Source organism: Simochromis diagramma, unplaced genomic scaffold, assembly GCF_900408965.1.
Source record: "Simochromis diagramma unplaced genomic scaffold, fSimDia1.1 OVJJ01000583.1, whole genome shotgun sequence".
NCBI lineage: Eukaryota > Metazoa > Chordata > Actinopteri > Cichliformes > Cichlidae > Simochromis > Simochromis diagramma.
The window spans coordinates 1,895,559-1,914,320 of record NW_024387285.1 but is presented as its reverse complement, the minus strand read 5'-3'; the positions used below and the strand labels follow the sequence as shown (position 1 = coordinate 1,914,320).

General features: G+C 44.5%; 1 protein-coding gene and 1 long non-coding RNA gene across 3 annotated transcripts in view; one reads left to right on the top strand and one right to left on the bottom strand.

The window, feature by feature from the left end:
- rasgef1ba (RasGEF domain family, member 1Ba) overlaps positions 1 to 18,762 on the bottom strand; it is a 113,429-nt gene that overhangs the window by 6,944 nt on the left and 87,723 nt on the right. For both annotated transcript variants that reach the window (XM_040003627.1, XM_040003628.1), the window contains 9 exons: positions 12,890 to 13,072; positions 12,655 to 12,777; positions 12,344 to 12,481; positions 7,192 to 7,407; positions 6,658 to 6,732; positions 5,727 to 5,822; positions 5,069 to 5,171; positions 2,886 to 2,965; positions 1,482 to 1,577 (listed from right to left, as the gene is read on the bottom strand). In XM_040003627.1, the coding sequence (XP_039859561.1) occupies positions 1,482 to 1,577; positions 2,886 to 2,965; positions 5,069 to 5,171; positions 5,727 to 5,822; positions 6,658 to 6,732; positions 7,192 to 7,407; positions 12,344 to 12,481; positions 12,655 to 12,777; positions 12,890 to 13,072 (1,110 nt within the window). The remainder of the gene's footprint in view (positions 1 to 1,481; positions 1,578 to 2,885; positions 2,966 to 5,068; positions 5,172 to 5,726; positions 5,823 to 6,657; positions 6,733 to 7,191; positions 7,408 to 12,343; positions 12,482 to 12,654; positions 12,778 to 12,889; positions 13,073 to 18,762) is intronic.
- LOC120716195 lies at positions 7,403 to 17,463 on the top strand. Its single transcript, XR_005691837.1, has 3 exons — positions 7,403 to 8,862; positions 13,946 to 13,955; positions 17,453 to 17,463. It is a non-coding gene; the product is annotated as an uncharacterized LOC120716195 (long non-coding RNA).

Sequence of the window (18,762 nt, the reverse complement as noted above, 5' to 3'; positions counted from 1 at the left end):
CAAAACCTACAGCAAGAATAGGCCGAAACACACGCCGTCAGACTGAAGCTCTGCGAGTGCCTGACGGACACTATAAACACCCCCCGACCCCCCAAAAGGAGAGGTCACAAGCAGGAACATACCAGACTTCTTGGGAACTTTCCATTTCATGACCCTGACCTCTTGTACTGGACTGTTTGCATATCTTTGCTCCAAAAAAGGGGGGACATCCCTCACGAACCACAGGGAGCTGCACACACATCGACAGTACACTTTGTCTCCATTAAATAAAAACACCTTTTTTTAAACATGATGACGGGACGAGAGGCTGACCACTAATGTCTGGCAGCCCACGAGCTCCGGGGCGGATCGCATTCGGTCAGGGTGGGTCGAAGCAGCAGAGAACGCTATGTGATCTGGCAGGAGGCCATGTTTTCGTTTCATTCCAAAGCATCTTTGATGAGGAAGAAACTCAGACCCTCCTCATGTTTTGACCCTCATAACTTGACCTCCGCGTCCCCTCTGCACTACACCGTTATGTAACCTCCGTCCCTCTGCAGTCCTCCCCGGAGGCTGCTGATGCTGTAAATATCACGGGAACACACTGTGCAGACGATTTCAAGATACGCCGCTTTGGTTCTCTGCACTGCCTCAAACACTTCCTTCCACGTCACAGTGCATGAGAATAAAGTCTGAGATAAGGTCTCCACTTTTTGCATAACTGCAGTCAAGCGTAATACGTCCCCGCTGTGACACACGTCACCACTGAAAGGTCACGACAGCTGTCAAATGGTTTATAGTAAAGACACCGAGCCACCGTTCGCTATATGTGTCTCTGACTGTTTACATGAATTGTAAACCAAAGTCTGGTGTTCACATGTCCAGCTGTTCAAACTCTTGGGTCTGCATAAACACTGGCTGCTTGATGTGTCAGTATCAAGCAGCAAACTCCAAAAACTGCAGTTCTTTGACTGGCCACTTGAGGCTGAATCCAATCCTCATAGACTCCCAGTCTTAAAATGCCCAACTTAACAAAATAAATAACAAACAAAAAAATGTTTACATCCTGATCAATGGCAAAGACCTCGAAGTTAGTGGTTCACTTCTGGTGAGCGATATTCTTTATTATTTTTATTAGGGTGTCACTTAATTAGCAGATGTCTTTGTCCACAATCCAACGTCTGACATCACCATGGTTACGTCCATCTTTTAATAAAGGTCTGTTATTCAGTACGAAAATATCTGTCATCTTTTTGGCAAAGAGAAATAAATAATCGGAATCGCAGCTTTTCCCAGAATTGTGATTCCGATGCAACAAATGTTGCGCTTCAAATGTCATCGTCCATATTTAATTTGCTCTCTTTCTGCCCGACACAAGGCGTTCAGATGGGAGCTGAACTACAGGTGAACCAGTTGGAAAGTTAAGATTACATTTAAATATTCAGAATAGACAATCTCCCGTAAACACGCCACCATCAAATGCGGGAACATCAAGGCCTCACCTTCTCTCTGCTGCTGTTGGCGGTGATTGATCTCTGCGTGGCTCCTCTCAGTGCTGTTCTGTAGTTATAGAAATTGCTGGAAGGATCCATCTGGTGCTGTGGAGAGACAAATACAGAGTCCGTGTGAGCACAGGCCTCTGAAATGTGAGTGGATCCGATGGCCCAAAAAGCCGGCGACATGTGTTTTGGCTTAACACCAGTGGAAGTGCTAACTCTGTGCCTGGATAATACTAGTTGACCAGAAAGTGAAAGTCGCTGAAGGAAACTCTGAAACTCGAACAAATCTTCAGTGAAAATTATACAAAATGTGGTTTTATTATTAGTTTTAGTTTTCACCATGATGACCAAGTATCCTCAAGTTTCAAATATTGTGATATAGGATGTAGTCACATATGGGGGGGGGATTATAAAACAATCAACAAACAGACGATGCCATTGGGTCTGCGACTTTCAACAAACTAAGCAGCAAATTAACTCAAACACAAAGTTTGGGATTCACCTAAAAGAAATCCTCAGAGGGACAAAAGACAAAGATAAAAGGAAAGCATCAAGAAGGGCGCGACTGACAAAAGGAACAAGAGCCAGCAGAAGAGGAACGACGTGGATGATCTCCAGTGAGACGTGAAGAAAACCTAAAGAACTCGAGTCTTTGAAACCCTTTCAGGTCTCGCAGAGCGTCCCAGACTCACTCGTCAGATCTCCTATTTCAAAAGGGCCGACTGATGGCCCGTTGGGCTCACTGAACGTGTTCTTGCGGTATGCTGGGTTTTCTCACACACCTCGGGGAGGAAGGCAGGGCTGCGTGATTTGCACACCCAGTTACACCTTAACATCTGGTCCTCCCGGCTGCTGGGCTCCATTTATTTCCACCTGATCCCGACAGAATCATCAAATTTCCCCTTATTTTTCTTCCAGAATGTACCAAGAACAATCATAGGTGTTCGTTTCTTTGTTCTTTTCTGCACTTTGCATGTTCTGACTTAAAACTGAACCTTCAGACTCAGATGTTCCAGGAAAATTCTGTTGCTTTACCATATAATCATACTAAACTTGGAAAAGGCTATCATGTGCTTTGGTTTAAGAGAAAGGCTTCAACTAGCTCAGTTCTGAGAGTCTCTGTTTTTTCTGGATTTATGAGCGATCTTAGTCATGGACAGCAAACCCTCTATTCTCCCACTCAGATCCACGCTTGCAAAAGCTTTCAGCATGACCCTGTTTTTCTCTCTTACCCAATAAATCACTGACAGCAGTAGCTCCCCCGCAAACTAGATTTGTCATAAGTGTTTACCACAACACTGCCACTACGCGTGGGAAAAACTTAAGAGTTGAATTATTAAAAGTGAGATTATAAAACACTCACTTCCTGAGCGCTGGTCAAAGTAAATCTCTTTTGTACAAACTCACCTCTAGAATATCAAACTTGGCTGTTTTGACTTTGCTCCAGGTCTTCTTCAGCCGTGACACCGGACTCATGTTCATCCCAGCTGCGACACAAACACACACAAAAACAAAGGCCATGAGAGAGAGATCACACGCCCGTGCAAACACGATCGCATTAACACATGGCATTTTCCCCATTCAGCCAGACAGACGCACATCCCCCTCCACCCTTCCTCCCCTTCTCTTTCTTTACGTTGCTTCTTCTGGTGCAGCAGGAACAATAGAGTTAACACACGCCTTGTTTCCCCTCCCAGCACTCTGCTTCCCATATGGTAATCCTCTGTGTGTGCCCGGTGCAGGTTCAGGCAGCGAAGGGTCACCAACAGAGCAGAACAACACCACAAAAACAGCCCTGGGGTACTCTAAAGAACTCCGGTTCACAGACAGAAATATAAAACTCGAAACCGCGAAGCCTCGTGTTCTCCCTGAACTCACTTTGATTCCCAGCAGACAGTTTGGCTTTTACACAGCACCGAGGGACGGAAGCGAATGCAGGCCGAACCACGGAGGCATGTGACGCTGTGTGTCAGAACGTGTGCTGCCTGGGAAACGGCTCCATCCACTCACAAAGAGACCAGTGTGAAGAAGGACAGGTGCTAGCTGTAGTGGTCCCTCTGGGACACATACGAGATGATTATTATACCGTTAATGTCTTCTTCTTTTCAGCGCAGTCACAATGTCGCCAATGACAAGAAGACACACTGACAGTTGGGGGTTTTTGTTGTTTTTTTAATGAATTAAATGGTCACTTAACTCCAAGGCCGATTCTAGCCATGCAGTAGTTTAGATAATGATGACCTTCTTTTTCTTTTCTGATCCAGTTTAGACAGGAAGGAAAACCAAATCTGGATATTTCAAGACCTGAAAAAATAAATGTATTTGCTCACGGAGACACAGCTGATGGTAAATGATCTCTTTTGGGGGGTAATAACCCTTTAAAAGCATCACAAACACAGTGTCCCTGGAGACGAGGCTGGTGTAGAAGGATTTGCCTGTGGCTCTCTTCCTCGCCGTCTCTGGGGAGGACAGAGGACAGCTGGCACTCCAATATCCTCTCCTCCCTTTCTCCCTCTCTCCCTCCCTCCTCCCCTGTGTGCTCACACTCTCTGGTCAGTGCTGACCATCTGCCCGGTTTATGCCCTCTTCCAGTCCCGAGTCCGCTCCCTGTTTGTAGTGGACGCAAAGACTCTCCACCCGCCCTCAGGCCCACACCGATGACCAGACACGCTCTCCTCTAAATCCTCCGAGACTCAGAGAGTCTTCTAACCTCTTAGGCCTCTGTGTTTTTCCCATTTCTGATCTGGAATCAACCTGGTTACATTTATCGAAACTAATCTTGTTTTTAGAGACACGTTAACCCCTGCAGCTGTTTAGTACAACCCGGGTTTGCTCCACAATGGGCAGAATGTGGAGAGAAATTACATAGAAGAGGCGGAAATATCAATTTCTCTACTGAAAGTAACCTCAAAAGACCAGGATACAATATGCTTATAGTTCAGCCATTGTACAGAGTGAAGAATGGAAACCCCATCAGTGATACGCCTCGAGTTCAGCAACTATTGGCTTGATAATTCACACTCTTTGTCCTGCAATTTTATACCTTTTGGGCTATTTTTCAAAAGCGCAGACACTGGAAGTAGGGACAATAGGTTCATAAATGTATTTTACAATGTGCAGACTTTGCAGTGACTATATAAGAGTGATTCTGTAAGTACAAGCAGACGGAGCAGAAAGCCATGGGAAAAACTGTCTGAGTGACCAAAGAACAAATTCCATCAAGACAATTATCTGCATGAACTCCGCTCCATCTGCTGCCAAGTTTCACTCATAATATTAAACTGAAGAAAATTACGTAAGGTGGAAATGAACTGAGACAATGTCAGGAGAGGTTACTGCCACGGGGCGACTGCACCGCAGCATGAACAAAACAAACAAACTGCAATTTATAGCACTAATCAAATTTATGATGATGCCCACAAGACAACAAGCTCTGTGCAGAGGCCTACACAGGAGGAAGCGAGCGCAGAGTGCACGTCTGAATGAGGAAAGTGCAAAGCATCACCTTGTGGGAACAATCGCTTCAGGTTTTGTGCAGCAATGAAACAAAACTTTATCTCAGAGAGAAAAAAATGAGAACTCCAACTCACATATGATGGCCATGAGGGAGTTAAAGTTGCCGATGTTGAAGCATTCCCGCGCCACGTCGATGAAGAACTCGATGACTCGGGCTCGGTGCTTCTTTTTCCCCGGCTGTTAACAAAATGGAGAACATTAAAAACTGCATTAAGCCTCAGCTTTATTTCCAACAAACACATTTACCAAACAGCGAAGTGCTGTTCCCCGAAAAGGTTGTAATCATTGTCGGGGACGATGGCTGGTGAAGTGCTATGTACAAAGTAATAAGGTTTGCTTGTACAATTCAAGATCACAGATTGGAGTTTTTGTTTCTTTCTTTATTTTATTTGACAAGCATGCAAAGTGTGTATTTAGCCTGTCCCACACACCGCAGCCTTGTTTAACCTTGTTTTAGGGAACTTCCTCTTTCAGCTGGACTTTTGGGACATGAAAGCTACGTCCATCTTTTATTTACAGCCTATGGTTCGGCCATATTTTAATGTATTACGCAAGAATCTAGTGTAAACTGAGCTGTGAACATTTCTTTGGGTACTTCATTCACTAAACAATTATCTGAAAAATTAACCTTGCGATTTTATCCCTAATGAAGATAACAGTGGTTGTGTACCATCAACAATCCGCCTTCATTAGCAGTGAAGTTTACTGCTTGGCTTGCTGTTTGTTACCTACCATGCAGATCTCTGTAGCCACCAGATAACTGAGTCTGTTGAACCAGTCGACATAGGCCCCCAGGTTGCTGGCCTTTTTGTGATCACTGAAGCAATTCTGCAGAAAAAAAACACCAAAGAAAACCCACCTTCAGTTAGAACTGAAGTTAAAAGCAAAGCCAGTCGACGTCAATCGATTCAACAAATTAAAAAAATAAAAATAAATGAGTGGACCTGTGCAGCCAATAATACTCAGCTTCCCCCTGCTTTTCATCTATAAGCACAATAGCGGTCAATGTTATTCACATTACGCATGCTGGCTCTTTGTGTGGATTCCTCTTGATATAATTCCACACATTCCTCGAGCCTTACGCCACTCGCGCCCATGCCGAGTTCCCGCCACTGAACATGTCGCTTTTTATGCAGACAGACTGAGTTATCCCCGTGTTTTCAAGTGGCTCGTTGGGGGTACGAGGCAAGCTAGCCTAAAAGAACAAAGGCAGCCTTAACCCCCAACACCCTGGCTTCCAAAAAACTGGCCCGTTGCCTAGCAGCCAAACGCCAGAAAAGAGACCACACCGCCCCAAAACACACACACACCTTACCAATGCAAACCCTTGGCAGTAGTGGTTGCTAGGAGATGGGGTGCATGCATGCCCATCTAATCCAGACACTGGGATGATTTGAGGAAATTGTGGTGTGATTGAGTGTGTGAGGGGAGCGGATATGTGGTCTGCTGCTAACGTCTGCAAATAACCTGCCCTCACTTTGACCCATGCAGCAGGCAGTTACTGCGCTGTGTAAACTTAACATCCTTCTGGAAGAGAAACTAGGCCATCGGAGACAAATCGAGTCTACACACCAGATTTCAGCCAAAAAAAAAAAAAAAAATTGCATAACTACTGTATGTGTTTTCTTATCTGCTGATGTATTCTGAAGCATGCAGTCATTACCTTATCATTATCCAGAGGGTCCTTGTGGACGAAAGCCTGGACGAATTCTTCAGGTCCGATGTAACTCAGTCTTTCCTGAAAAGGGAGAAAGAAAAATCTCTGAGAATCCACGAACAGTTCGCATCACACCAGGACCGTAAAAGGTTTAGTCACCAGATGGTTTCCCTACTTGTTCAAAGTTAGTTTGGGATTATCTCGCATCATTAAAGCCTACATTTTATCTCCCTTTTTAGAACCTTTGTAAAAAAAAACAATTAAACCCTGTTTTTCACATTGATTTAGCTGATATGTAATGACTGTGGTTAAGCAGCACAGGAGGACCTCGGTCACCACACTGATTTATCAGTCCATCACAGAGATCTGGTCCTGCTCTGACATGCGTCGCCCTCTCTGATATCGATCTGGCCTGCTTCTCTTTGACTTCTGTGTGTGTCTCAGTGGTGCGGTTTCAGACTGCTCCTTGGAAGGTCACATTTAGAGCTTACTTCAAAATAAATGACATTTAAACAGATTTTTAAGAACTGCTTCTCTTACCAGCTCTATGTGTGTGAGCTGCTGGGCGACGGTAAAGGGGTCATTGCAGATAGACAGCAGGTCTCTCTGTATGGCTGCCTGAGGCTTCGCTTTTAGAACCGTGAGCCTCTCAGCCGCAGTGGCGTTGATTTTGCCCAGCGCCTCCTCGTACTGGCTGAGCACCGTCAACCTCCTGATGAGGCCCTGGCTCATCTGGCTGACTGCCTTCCTGTAAATCTGCGAGGAGAAAGAAGGAAATCTGTTTGCTGGAACTCAGTTTTAGGTTAGTATGCCATCTGCCAGGAACTTTAGCTTTACTAGCATCTTCAGAAACAGTACTGGGTATCATATGAAGCTTGTTTTCACATTAAAGAACACCCAATTCTTAACCTTGTACTTTAACTTTGCTTGTTTTGCGTTTCAGGGTGGTGCAGGTGATGAAAGATGCACGTTCACAGTCCAGAGCCACAGAACAGCCATCAAAGTGTAAATTGCAGAAAAATGAGCCTTTTTTCATTTACTAAAATATCAGTCACAATGTTACACAAAATTCTTCCTGGCAGGTTTATTAATAATTCTCATCAGCTCACGGGGAACAGGGCAGGGGACTCTTGGCTTACTGGCTGAGAGGTCATCTTATTTTGAAACTTTCCTGTGACTCAAACAGGCCACGATTAGATAACAGTTTCCTCTCTGCTCCACTTTAGCATAGAAGTTGTATAAGACGGCGGGTCGAGGGAAAGAGAACATGTGTATCTGATTTTGTGTATGATGAGAAGGCTGAATGATCCCAAGCACCCCTTCACGGCCACGTCTCTCGTCTCTGAACTTTCTGCCAATTCAGCCTCCAGAATCTGGGATCTACAACGAGACCAAGTTCAACAGGGGTGGGAAAGAACACCCAAGCTTTATAATGGATGTGGAGGGCTGGATGTCTAAACAGCAATCAAGTATGACGAGTCTGTGCTGCACTCAGACATTGGGGATAAAAATGAGCGGGCTTTCATCGCTCTGCTGGAAACAGTCAAGGCGGGACCTTTTTCTGAAATTCCCTTCCCAGGGCGCAACTAATGCATCTGTTTGTGGGTGATGTGGCTGTGATAGGTGCAATGACACATGAAGAGACACATTCATGTGTCAGCCAATCAGCTGTGGCTCTGTGGACACTGCAGTTTTTGGCAGGGGGTGATTGCCAGAATGAAAAATGAAACTGCAGAGAGAAAAATCAGGTTTTATGTACGAGTGCTGTGCTGTAGATTCTCAACAAACAAACAGTGAAAAATGCCAAAATCCGATTTTTGATACTTGCCAATTATTTTTAGATCGCTGCTTACAGTTTGAAGACATTAATTAGTTCCAAACTTTAAAAAAAAAGATTTGTCTGAACAGGAAAAGAAAGAATTTGTTGCAAAACAAACATTAAGATTCATTAGTTGCACACTTACACTCAGTCCTCTCTCACACACTGCAATAAACCCGGCTGATAAACACTGTATTAACTCTGCTAATGCTTGACCGCGCTCCTGCACAGTTGGACAACAGCGAGACATGCCACCAGTGAAAATCCACTTGAAAGTGAACCATCTGCCGTAGCTTCTGTCCCCACCACAAACAGAGGACAGGCCAGGGTCGGGTAAATATAGTCTCGGATCTTGGAGACAACGGCATGCGTCACATTTCTAAGCAGAGGAAGTCACATTTGCTCACCCCAACTTTTGGCGTTACGACCGAGTGAGCCTAGCAGTGGCATGCGATTCCCTTCACCGTCAACACTGGCAGCGGTCCTGAGGTGGCAGACGACTGCTCAGTGCAAGTCGACACTTCTGAGCACATGGCTGGGTTATGCCATCATATCACTAGAGGTCCTGTTATTCTTGGCTGACTGGTGTCATTTCCTGTGGAGCACCACCTGACCCAAAGCAAAGGCCCGACTGTTTTTAGACGTTCATTCAACCAGAACTAATGAGCAGAGTAAAAGGTGTACTGGGCCGGATTGTTTTAAACTACAAACATGCGCATGGTGCCAAGTCACGATGCGGCAGAAGTAGCTCTCAGCCAACTAAACGAGACCTCCCTGGTGTTCAGCATTGATCTGTGAAGTCAGCATAATCCGTGTGCGAGTGAATCGAGTTTAACACAAGTGAGATGTTTCATGGTTTCATGTCTTTAATGTTAGAACTTGAATTTAGTCTTTTATAAAAACCAGTTTTTAAAAGTGTGCTTGCATTATTTCAAGGTGCCTGGTGTCGTATTTGTTAATGTTGAACATAGATGAAAACTGATTCTCCCCATTCAGGAGAAACTGATACTCCAACATTGTTGCCTTTGAGTTCCTTTGTTATCTTTGATACAATGCACAGTTTAGAGGTACAATATGGTACCATGCAATAATCAGAATCAGATTTTCACTATGCAATGGTTGTGGCCAGTGAAAATATCGGTCCCATTGTCTGTTTAAGCTTCTTATGCAAAGATTCTTGCAGTACCAACTTTACAATGGTGCAAAGCACACCTGCCTCCATCTGAATATTCAGTTTCTCCAGGTATGTCAGGCACCTCGTGTGTCTAAATCATGTGAGAGCTACTAAAAATCTATCAAAATTACCATAAAAACGTAGCATGCAAAATAAAAACCGCACATTTTCAGGTCAAGAACTGTGCACCAGTAAGCAAGTTCAGATCGAGATCACAGCGTCAGTTTTTTTCCTCAGCTGCAGCTTCCCTGTATATCCAACCACGTCCATAATGACAGTCTTACTACAGAGATCAAGGTCTGGGAATGTTCAGAGTGTGGTCTGGACATAAGTCTGACCAGATGTTCAGGACATCTATTCTGGACTCTCTTCCCAGAGCACTGTGGTTGACTCGCCAAAGAACCAGCACCCAACTCTAAACTTCAGACGTGCTTATGCTAAAGCATTTATTTTTTGAATTTCAAACCTGATTTGCAGCCTTCATGTTTAGTTTTGTTTCACACTTTCTCCAAATCAGATCTATTCAAAGCCCCATCCCGAGAAGCACTTCCCACAATTTAAACAGCCGTATTTCCTGGAAATGTCCTGCGGTGTTCACACTACCAAAAATAAGGTGTCATCCTTTCTCACCACGGGGGGAATATCTATGGACACATGAATAAACAACTGTTCAACTCGACTCCTTTCCCCAAACATTTATTTGGTGCAACGTGTGCACCCGGGGCATCAAAGCTTCCCTGAGAACGATTCATTCAGAGGACTGTTGTTGGTCAGGCTTTGCACACCATGAGTGCACATGCTTACATGACATTTGAGTTTATCTTCATGATATTCGACTATTGCTTTGTCAGTACAAAACATGCTGTATTGTAAACCCGATCAATCTTTCTCAACGAAATTATTAAGTCAACAAGTTCATTCCTAGTCGATAACATCTCATAAACTACATTTCCCGCAAGGACACAAAGGCAGGTACTGGATATGCAGGGGAACTCCTGGAAAGATTATTTAAAAACAGACTTAAAATAGACTCGTTTGGAAAAGAAATTGAAAGTAAAGTGTGCATTATTGTGTAATTCACCCATAGCGTGCCAATGGTTTCTCTTTATCTAGTTTAAATCTATTTGCCAGTAGAGATAATGTTTAATTTTGGTTTCAACTGACTAGCAGCAAATAGTACCTCTCATTTTTTTTTTGTTTTTTGTTAAATGTACCAATCATGGTATTATCTCAGGTAAAAGTTCCTGGGAATCTTCACCTAATGCCTGTTTCCCCCGAAGCCAGAATCAATTTCAACTATCAAAAATATCCACAGAGGTTTGGTGTTAACGCCAGCTGCAGCCAATCTAGTGTGAAATCAAAAGATGTTTGCATGACCGTCAAAACAGTGCGTGTTTATGAGAATGTCTATGAGTGTGTGTACTGCTGTCGACCCTGGGTAAGTTTCCATGGGGGTGGGTGGAGGATCTGGAAAGCTGTAAATGTGTCCAAGTGTCATGTGAGGTTGAATTGATTTCTAGATAAAGTCAGGATCAATACTTGTCCTCGCACCATCAATGAGTCCTGTGGAGCCTGATTAAAAAAGTGGGGGTGCGTGTTTTTCTTGTCTTGAGTGCTAAAGAGGGGGCGGGGGAGGGTGGGGGTGTTTATCTTCTTCATCACTATCTGGTCCTGACAAGCTGCTGCTGCAACAACTAAAACATCCAAAAATACACACACTTAGTTTGTGTGTGCCACTTTCCCGAGCAAAAGGAATGACTCAAACAATCAGCACTGGGAGAACCCGGTCTGATGAGGACTAATATCATTAATTGTTCAGACCAAAGAATATTTAACTGGGAACATGAGACGGTGACATGGAAGGATAGGAGCACGAGTTACGAAGCCCAGTAAACTTGACGAATCATCATGGGACCTTTTTTTAATAATCATCATGAGGGAAACATCTTTCAGTGAATCCCTGCATGAAACAAACTGTCCCACAGGAAAAATGATCTACATTAGCATAGCTCTGCAGTTTCGAAGCTCTGTAAATATGAGCGCTTGCCAAGTGCAAGCATTCATATTTGAGAGATATATTAACCTGTCATGGTTCACGTGGGGGGCTTTCACCTCTAAATTTCCATTTTGCCTCCTGCTAGTACTTTAGCTTATGCTAGCACTTCCTTTCATAACATACATAGCATGAGTCACTGCTTGTCAAAACAACGTTTCTATATCTAAATGTGTAAAGTCGGAGGGTCAGCACGTACCCCAAAGATAACAGAGGGTACGGGACAAAAAACTGTTCAAGCCTACTAAAAACAGGGTGCAGCGAGGCTAAAGGCGCACTGAGCCGGTGACATTCAGCTCTGCTGCAGAGGAACAATCCAAATGCTGCCTAAGAAGGAGCACTGCAGGGATGACAAAAAACCCACCTAGGCCATAAACAATGGGGCTTTTCTCTCAACCGATCCGGGCTCAAAAGTGCTTTGTTGCCAGAGATACCCCCACTCCACCTCCCTCCGCTGCTATCTGCAAAAAATCTGCCTGCGCCTGTAGCTTTACTGCACGTGCAGTCTACTAAACAGCACTGCACTATTGGTGATAACACCTAAAACTAAACATATTATCTAATCAGCAGGTCATTTGCTACTTGACTGATCTAGAAAACCCCTTTTGCTGCGTGTCGTGGTGAGTGGAAATGAAGAAAGACTGACCTCGTCTCCGCTGGCAAGCCGGTGGGTCAGCTCTTTCAGGCTCCGCATCATCCTCTCATCCCTAAAGTCATATGGGAAGGTTTCTGTCCACTCTGTCAGCAGCTGGAGGATTTTGGGAGCAATCTTCCTGACTCTCATCTGAAAATGCAGGTGAAATATGTACTTAGGAAGGGTGAAAGAATATCCTAGTTTAATACGATTTTTGAGTCCTGTTAGAACTCAATATTTCACTGACTTTTAATGCCATTGTTCGAAACTGAACATCGCAGTGATAGTGGGTTTTTTTTAAATAGAAGTCCCCCCCAGCATACCTTATCAGCTTGGGGATCGCCAAGCCGCTGCTGCTCCGTGCACAGGTGACACACTTTGGACATCAGTTCATAAGGATGGATGAAGAGGCGAGAACTGAGCAGGAAGGTGAAGATGTATGTCCTCTGTTGAGATAAAAGACACATTTATTAAATAACAAAAATTATGATTTGATTCTTAAAGCTTGAATTAAAAATATATATTTAGCATTTGAAAGCATCACAATGCAACACTCACATCTGGATAATAGTCCACAGTTGGGACCAAGTGGTGAATGAGGGCCTCCAGAGACCCGGACACCAGGTTGTTATCATTATAATAAAGGCCGGGGTAGCCTTCCTCCTTGGTCTGGTACAGGTTCTTGTTATAGCTGCCAGTGTTCAGCTGCCCTGTGAATGGTGGTGTCTGAGGCATCGTGTCCTGTGCAAACAAAGAGGACAAACACAGGAAGAGTGAGACTGTGCTTTTTAGATATTTAACCACGATTGCTGATGCAGGTCCAGACGGATCCAAAATAGCTCCCAGACGCAAACGCGGACAGCAAAAGGTTTGTTTGGGAAATGGTTTGGACACAGTCGACACCCTTTTCCTCCTCTGGACTTTTTGAGGTTTGTGGTTTGTGGTTTGAGTTTATTTGGATGTACAAATGGACGACTGAGAGAAAAGAAGAAAAAAAAAAAAGAGCTGAAAAACAAAATTAGGGTTGGACAGGACACGAGGATGATGGAGTCTTATGAGTCATTTGGATCACAAGATAACAGGAACACACAGCTGGCAGACAGTTTGTTCAGTTTTGACCCCGCTAAGCTTTACAGGAAGCTGAACTCTTAACCCTCACAGGATTAGGCCTTTGTTCTATATGACCACAACATTACTATGCAGATAATGTGCATCACCTCCAGTCCAGTAAGCAGCAACATCTAATGCCGGCGCTAACGACTGAAAACAAACGAGGGTTTAAGCTTTCATTATATAATTACAAAATATTAGTAATTCAAAAGGTCTTCTGACTCAACTCCTAAGCGGGTGGTATTAAAGGAAGCTCTGCGTCTATGCTGGAAGAGAAATAAAACGGAAAACACACTTAAAAACATGTAAGAGCTTGTGAGAGTCCTCACACAGGAGAATCCAGAGACTTTTTTTTAAAATCCTGAAAGCACATTGTATGATCACATTGTCTGTTAACTTCCGACCCTGCCATGTGAATGTGCGTGACTAAAAGCAAGAAGGAGACTGTGTGTGTTGAAGAGGGCAGAATAGATCATTATGCAGGGCAGGACACGACACAGAGAGGGGCACACGTGTTCTCTGGAGCAAAGGCAGTGAGAGGTTAGGTGTCAAATCTGCCTTTTCATAGCTGAAGGAGAAACAAAACTGTCCCAAACTGGATTCATATCAACCTATTCCCATAAACACTGGACTGAATTATACTTTGCATTACTTTCTTAATGTGTTTTGACATTTTGCATTCCAAAACTTTGGTGCTTTTTCTTGCATGAAAAAGGAGTGCATTAAGCACTGCTGCCAGTAGTAATTTGCTGTTCACTTACGGAATAACAGCTCAGTTATACACCTCATGACTTCCTCCACGGAAAACTCTCCAGGTGCGTGCAGGTCAGCAGCAGCACAGACATGTCAGAGGGAGAGGTGAGAAATTCTGCAGCTTACCTGCGACTGCTACAGCAGTTTGTTGATCTAGCAGTCAAATACCCTTTTAACCCTCTCAAGGCAGGCTTGCAGATTTGCAGCAGTTAAAAGCTAATAACCTGATTACCCCACATACATATTTTATGAGTTTTTTTTACTCAGAAGTACCACTGCAGGTATTCTTTTGTGCATTAGCAACAAAAACTTAATTTGAGCCTGAGAGGGTTAAAGAACTGAGGATGATTTTAAAAACTCCTCAGTCTCGCATTTAAAATTCAAGTCAGCTTCCACAAAGAGAACAAAACCCTCACGTACATGTTCCTCTGCAGTTTACCAGCCTCCTGACCTCTGAACCTGGCTCCGTCCCATGCCAGGCAGACTTACGGCTGAGGAAACACAATGAGTCTTTTCATACTTGTGTGTGTGGCGAGGTGGGGGTTGGAGGGGGGGTTAGTGCAAGGTCCAACAATCCCGCCTCCATATACCTTCGCACCCCTGCCGCCTTGACAATATGCTGCCCCGTGGCTGCCTGCCGAGCCAGGAAGCCTTCAAGGCTGACGCAGTGCAGCGCTGGCAGGGAAGGAGATGCCAGGAGGTATAAATTGCACCTGCCCCACACACTGGCACAAACAGTTCGAGTGAGTTTAAGGTTTTGTTGGCCTGTGGTGGCAACCTGATTTACAGACTGTCTTACAAAAAGGGAAAACATCAGCTGATCCAACCAAGTGGTGAATTAAAGAAAGGGGGGGAAAAAAATCACAAGACACAGTCCTGTTTGCTCTGACACAGATACCAAAACATTCGATTTATTCATGAGCACACACGAAGCTCCCACCCAGCCGAGTCTGCCTCTTTCACACACGCCCTCCATAATGCACGTGTGCACACACCCACCACAGCCATTATTCAGCCAGACAACCATGGCCATTTCCATGAGAATGGTGCGTGTGTGGAGTCGGGGCACAGCGGCCCGAGCATCTGCTGCACCATGTGGCTTCCCCACAAGAGAGGGACATCACGAGTGTGATGGAGGGAGAAAAAGGGGCTATCCTCACTCAGTTCTGGGATCTTCAAATAGTCCACTGAGGTTTTCTACTGAGCCAAAGCGCTCTTTCTCTAGCAGCAATACAGCACGGGCACAGTTGCAGTTTCTCAGAGATGTCGCAGATGCCGAGTGTCCGCAAAGCAGCCATGAATGCTCCACTGGGGTTAAGCTGAAGGGCACATCAGCAGCAGCAGGTGATCTAGTGCTGAGAACACGAGTCTTTCACTTTTCCCAGCTGGGATCTGAACAGCCAACACCCTGATCTCAAGTGTGCTCTCCTAACCACTGAGGTTAGAGACGTCTGCTGCACAGAGAAAAGATAAATCATCATGTGCAAGGGAGCATCATGGACCATATGAAAGTGTATTTATTTTCTAAATGACTAATGTGAAGAATTAATCATCAGCCACACAGATCCACTTTTCTTTACAGATTCAAACGTGCAGGGAAAATTGAGGCGATATCTCTGCCAGTATCTGATGACCAGAGTTTTGGGATTTGATTTGAATTCATTTACAGAGGCCCTGTTTTCAGAAGACAGTGCAACAACTGGGTTTAATAGTGAGCTATAACACTGCAACAAGTTGTTCTGAGCTTCAGGACTTTTACATCACTCGTCCTCTCTGATGTCTCCGAGCACAATTTGGATTAATCTCATGCTGCCAGGGACAGGTGGGGTTCTTTGAAGATAAAGGTGGTCTCTTATACAAAGAAAGAAAAAAAAAAAAACATGGATCGAGGACACGGTGAGATCAGATGCTGTACCGAGTCCTTTTCCTTAATCTCTCGGTCTCATATCAGAGCAGGATTTGTGCCTAGCAGCAAATACAGGTCAGAGTGTTTGAAATCTTATTTTGGAACATTCTTCCGATTTTTCCAGTCTGGAGATCTTGCTTGTTCTTTTTCAACACTTCTTAAAAGACGTTTTAGCAGCATTACAACTACCTTTTTACTCAGATTAGAGCCACTTTCAATCAACTGCAATATAATAACCCCGCCCACACACACACCAGCTGTCGCCTTCACCAGAATCCTAAAAAAAGCATATGATGCTTGCAAGCTCTGACAGCTGAGGCAGAGAGATTTACATGTCTTCCAGGTGTCACGTGCAGACGTAGTAGTAGTAGCAGGAGTGGTGGTAGCAGGCTGAGGGGGACCACATGTCGAGTCCTCAGGCTCTGACAAAAACAAACTCTTAGCACGTTGCTGTTGGTTTATCCTGGCCACCGGCCGGGGCGGCAGCTGAAGATAAACAAGCAAAATGCCACAATTCGCCTCCGTGAGAGGGGCTGGGGGTTGTTTAGGTTGGATGGGTGGTTTTAATTAGAGCCTGACTGGTTGTTTGTGTGCAAAGCCATCTGCCTCGATGTGTAAAAGAAGTCTGGTTTGGGCTTAAAGTGGATTTAAAAACTGAAGGAAATTCACACTCTTGGTTTTTTCTAATCATTTAACAGTTAAAAGATGGTTGAAGAGAGAGAAAGAGCACACCCACAGACTTTGAGCTTTGCCAATCTTTGTCTTTTTAAACACATCAGAGTAAAGATGATCACTTGACAGAGTGTCTAAGACGACAGGCTGGTTAAAGCGCAGACTCAGCACTGCCTTGTGATAACCTGCTGCTCCTGCAACATTTCTCCAAACTGAAAGAAGTGACCAAAAATGAAACTTAAGGACTTTTATAATATATTGTTAATGTGCAGGAGGCCATGACTCACTGAAAGCTTAATAAAATGTTATTTTTCTCTCTTCCTTTTGCCACGTGGGGACATTTGGAAGCACAGAGGGTCAGCATTTAAAAAACCTCCCCAGGCAAATGTCATATAAGAAGCAAAACTCCAGCATTCGTTTGAGATTACCTTCAGGCTGCAGACCCAACGATGACGCGGGCTTGCAGGTAATTTTGTCGCCAAAACGCACGGGTGGGGCTGCTCCCCAGAGGGAGAATGATGCAGTCTGCTCTCTCAAAACACAGGCTATCAAAGAAGCGACGGGGGCTCTTCCCACCCTACCCATGCTTTTAATGACTGCTTGTGATGAGAGTCCATCAGCAGTGCAGAGATCGTACAGAAAAAAAAAAGCCTCCGCACTTCACTCCCATAGTTCTTAAGCTGAACTCAAGGAAACAGACGTGTTCCCCGTTTAGGCACCCCAGTGTGCTCTACCTGAGAAATTTCTCAGGAGTCAGACAGTCCATACGACTATTTAGAAGTACACAGGTCATGCAATAAAGCAGTGAGATCTGTCGTTACCCTTAAATGTGCAACAGCAATGAGGCAGAAAAGTGGGACCCACATAAACGAAATACTGAAGAGAAAAAAGGATTTTTCCCCCCTTTATAAGAAAAACAGGCACAAAGTACAACAGTATGGCAGTAAAGGGAACGCAATGCAGCCACCAAGACACTTTAAGGCAGTAAATCAACAGCCCCCACCTCCCCCCACTGTGTAAACACTGAAAGGCATGAGGAATCTCACTCATCCATGGCTCGAGGAAATGAGGGTGAGAGATAGCTGCAGAGTGGCTGGGCACGGGAGAGTGGAGTGGAATAGTGGAAGTTATCTAAATAAGGCCGGCTCATTGCTTGTGTTGTTTGAAGCCAGAGTGTGGTCAACAGTACTTCAAATTAAAGTAAGTTCAGGAATTTGAAGCAAAAATGTAAGTGTTCCAGACCACTGGAATGAAAAGGTAGGACCAAAACAAACCAGATACGGCTGTGATGTGGAAACATTATCTCAGAAATAAGGAGACGAGGTTAGAGAGACTCCAAGAACTCTGGGTTATTTCATTGTCTTGGTCTTAACTTGTCAATGTGACTTGCCATGCCATTTTTGCTCTTGGAGGTTAGCAAAAACATAGCCATAACTGCTGTGATTAACATGTAATAGCAGCCATTAAAAAAGCTCCTTGACCCTGATATTCCTGCTGGCTGAGCTAAAATTGTATGAACTATTATAACTGCAAACACGTCCTATCAGAGGGTGAGCCACACTCCTCCATCTACCCAGCAGCAGTACATCAACATATAACGTGCAGCCACTAACAGCTATGTCACCTCTCTTGAGTGTTTTCACACCAGTGTTGAGTGCTGGGATATAAACTGAGAGGGAGATGTTTGCAGCTGTTGCTCCGAGTGGTAAAAATCACAGGTTCCATATAGGACTCTGTCACCTGGCCTTATCGGTCCTCAGCAGTGCCGTGAATCCTTCCACCGCTGCAGACACCAACGCTTCCTACACGGAGGGAACCCCCTGACAGCAGAAACGGCGCCCCTACAGCTGCTACTTCTGAATTTTACTCCAAATCTTTAGGATCTGATGGTAAAGTCTTAAAACGTCAGCAGCAGCTCCATGGCCGGGCTGTCTGTTCTTGATGAAAGAGTGAACAGTGATTCCTGTGTACTGGTCTGGTTTGCAAGTAC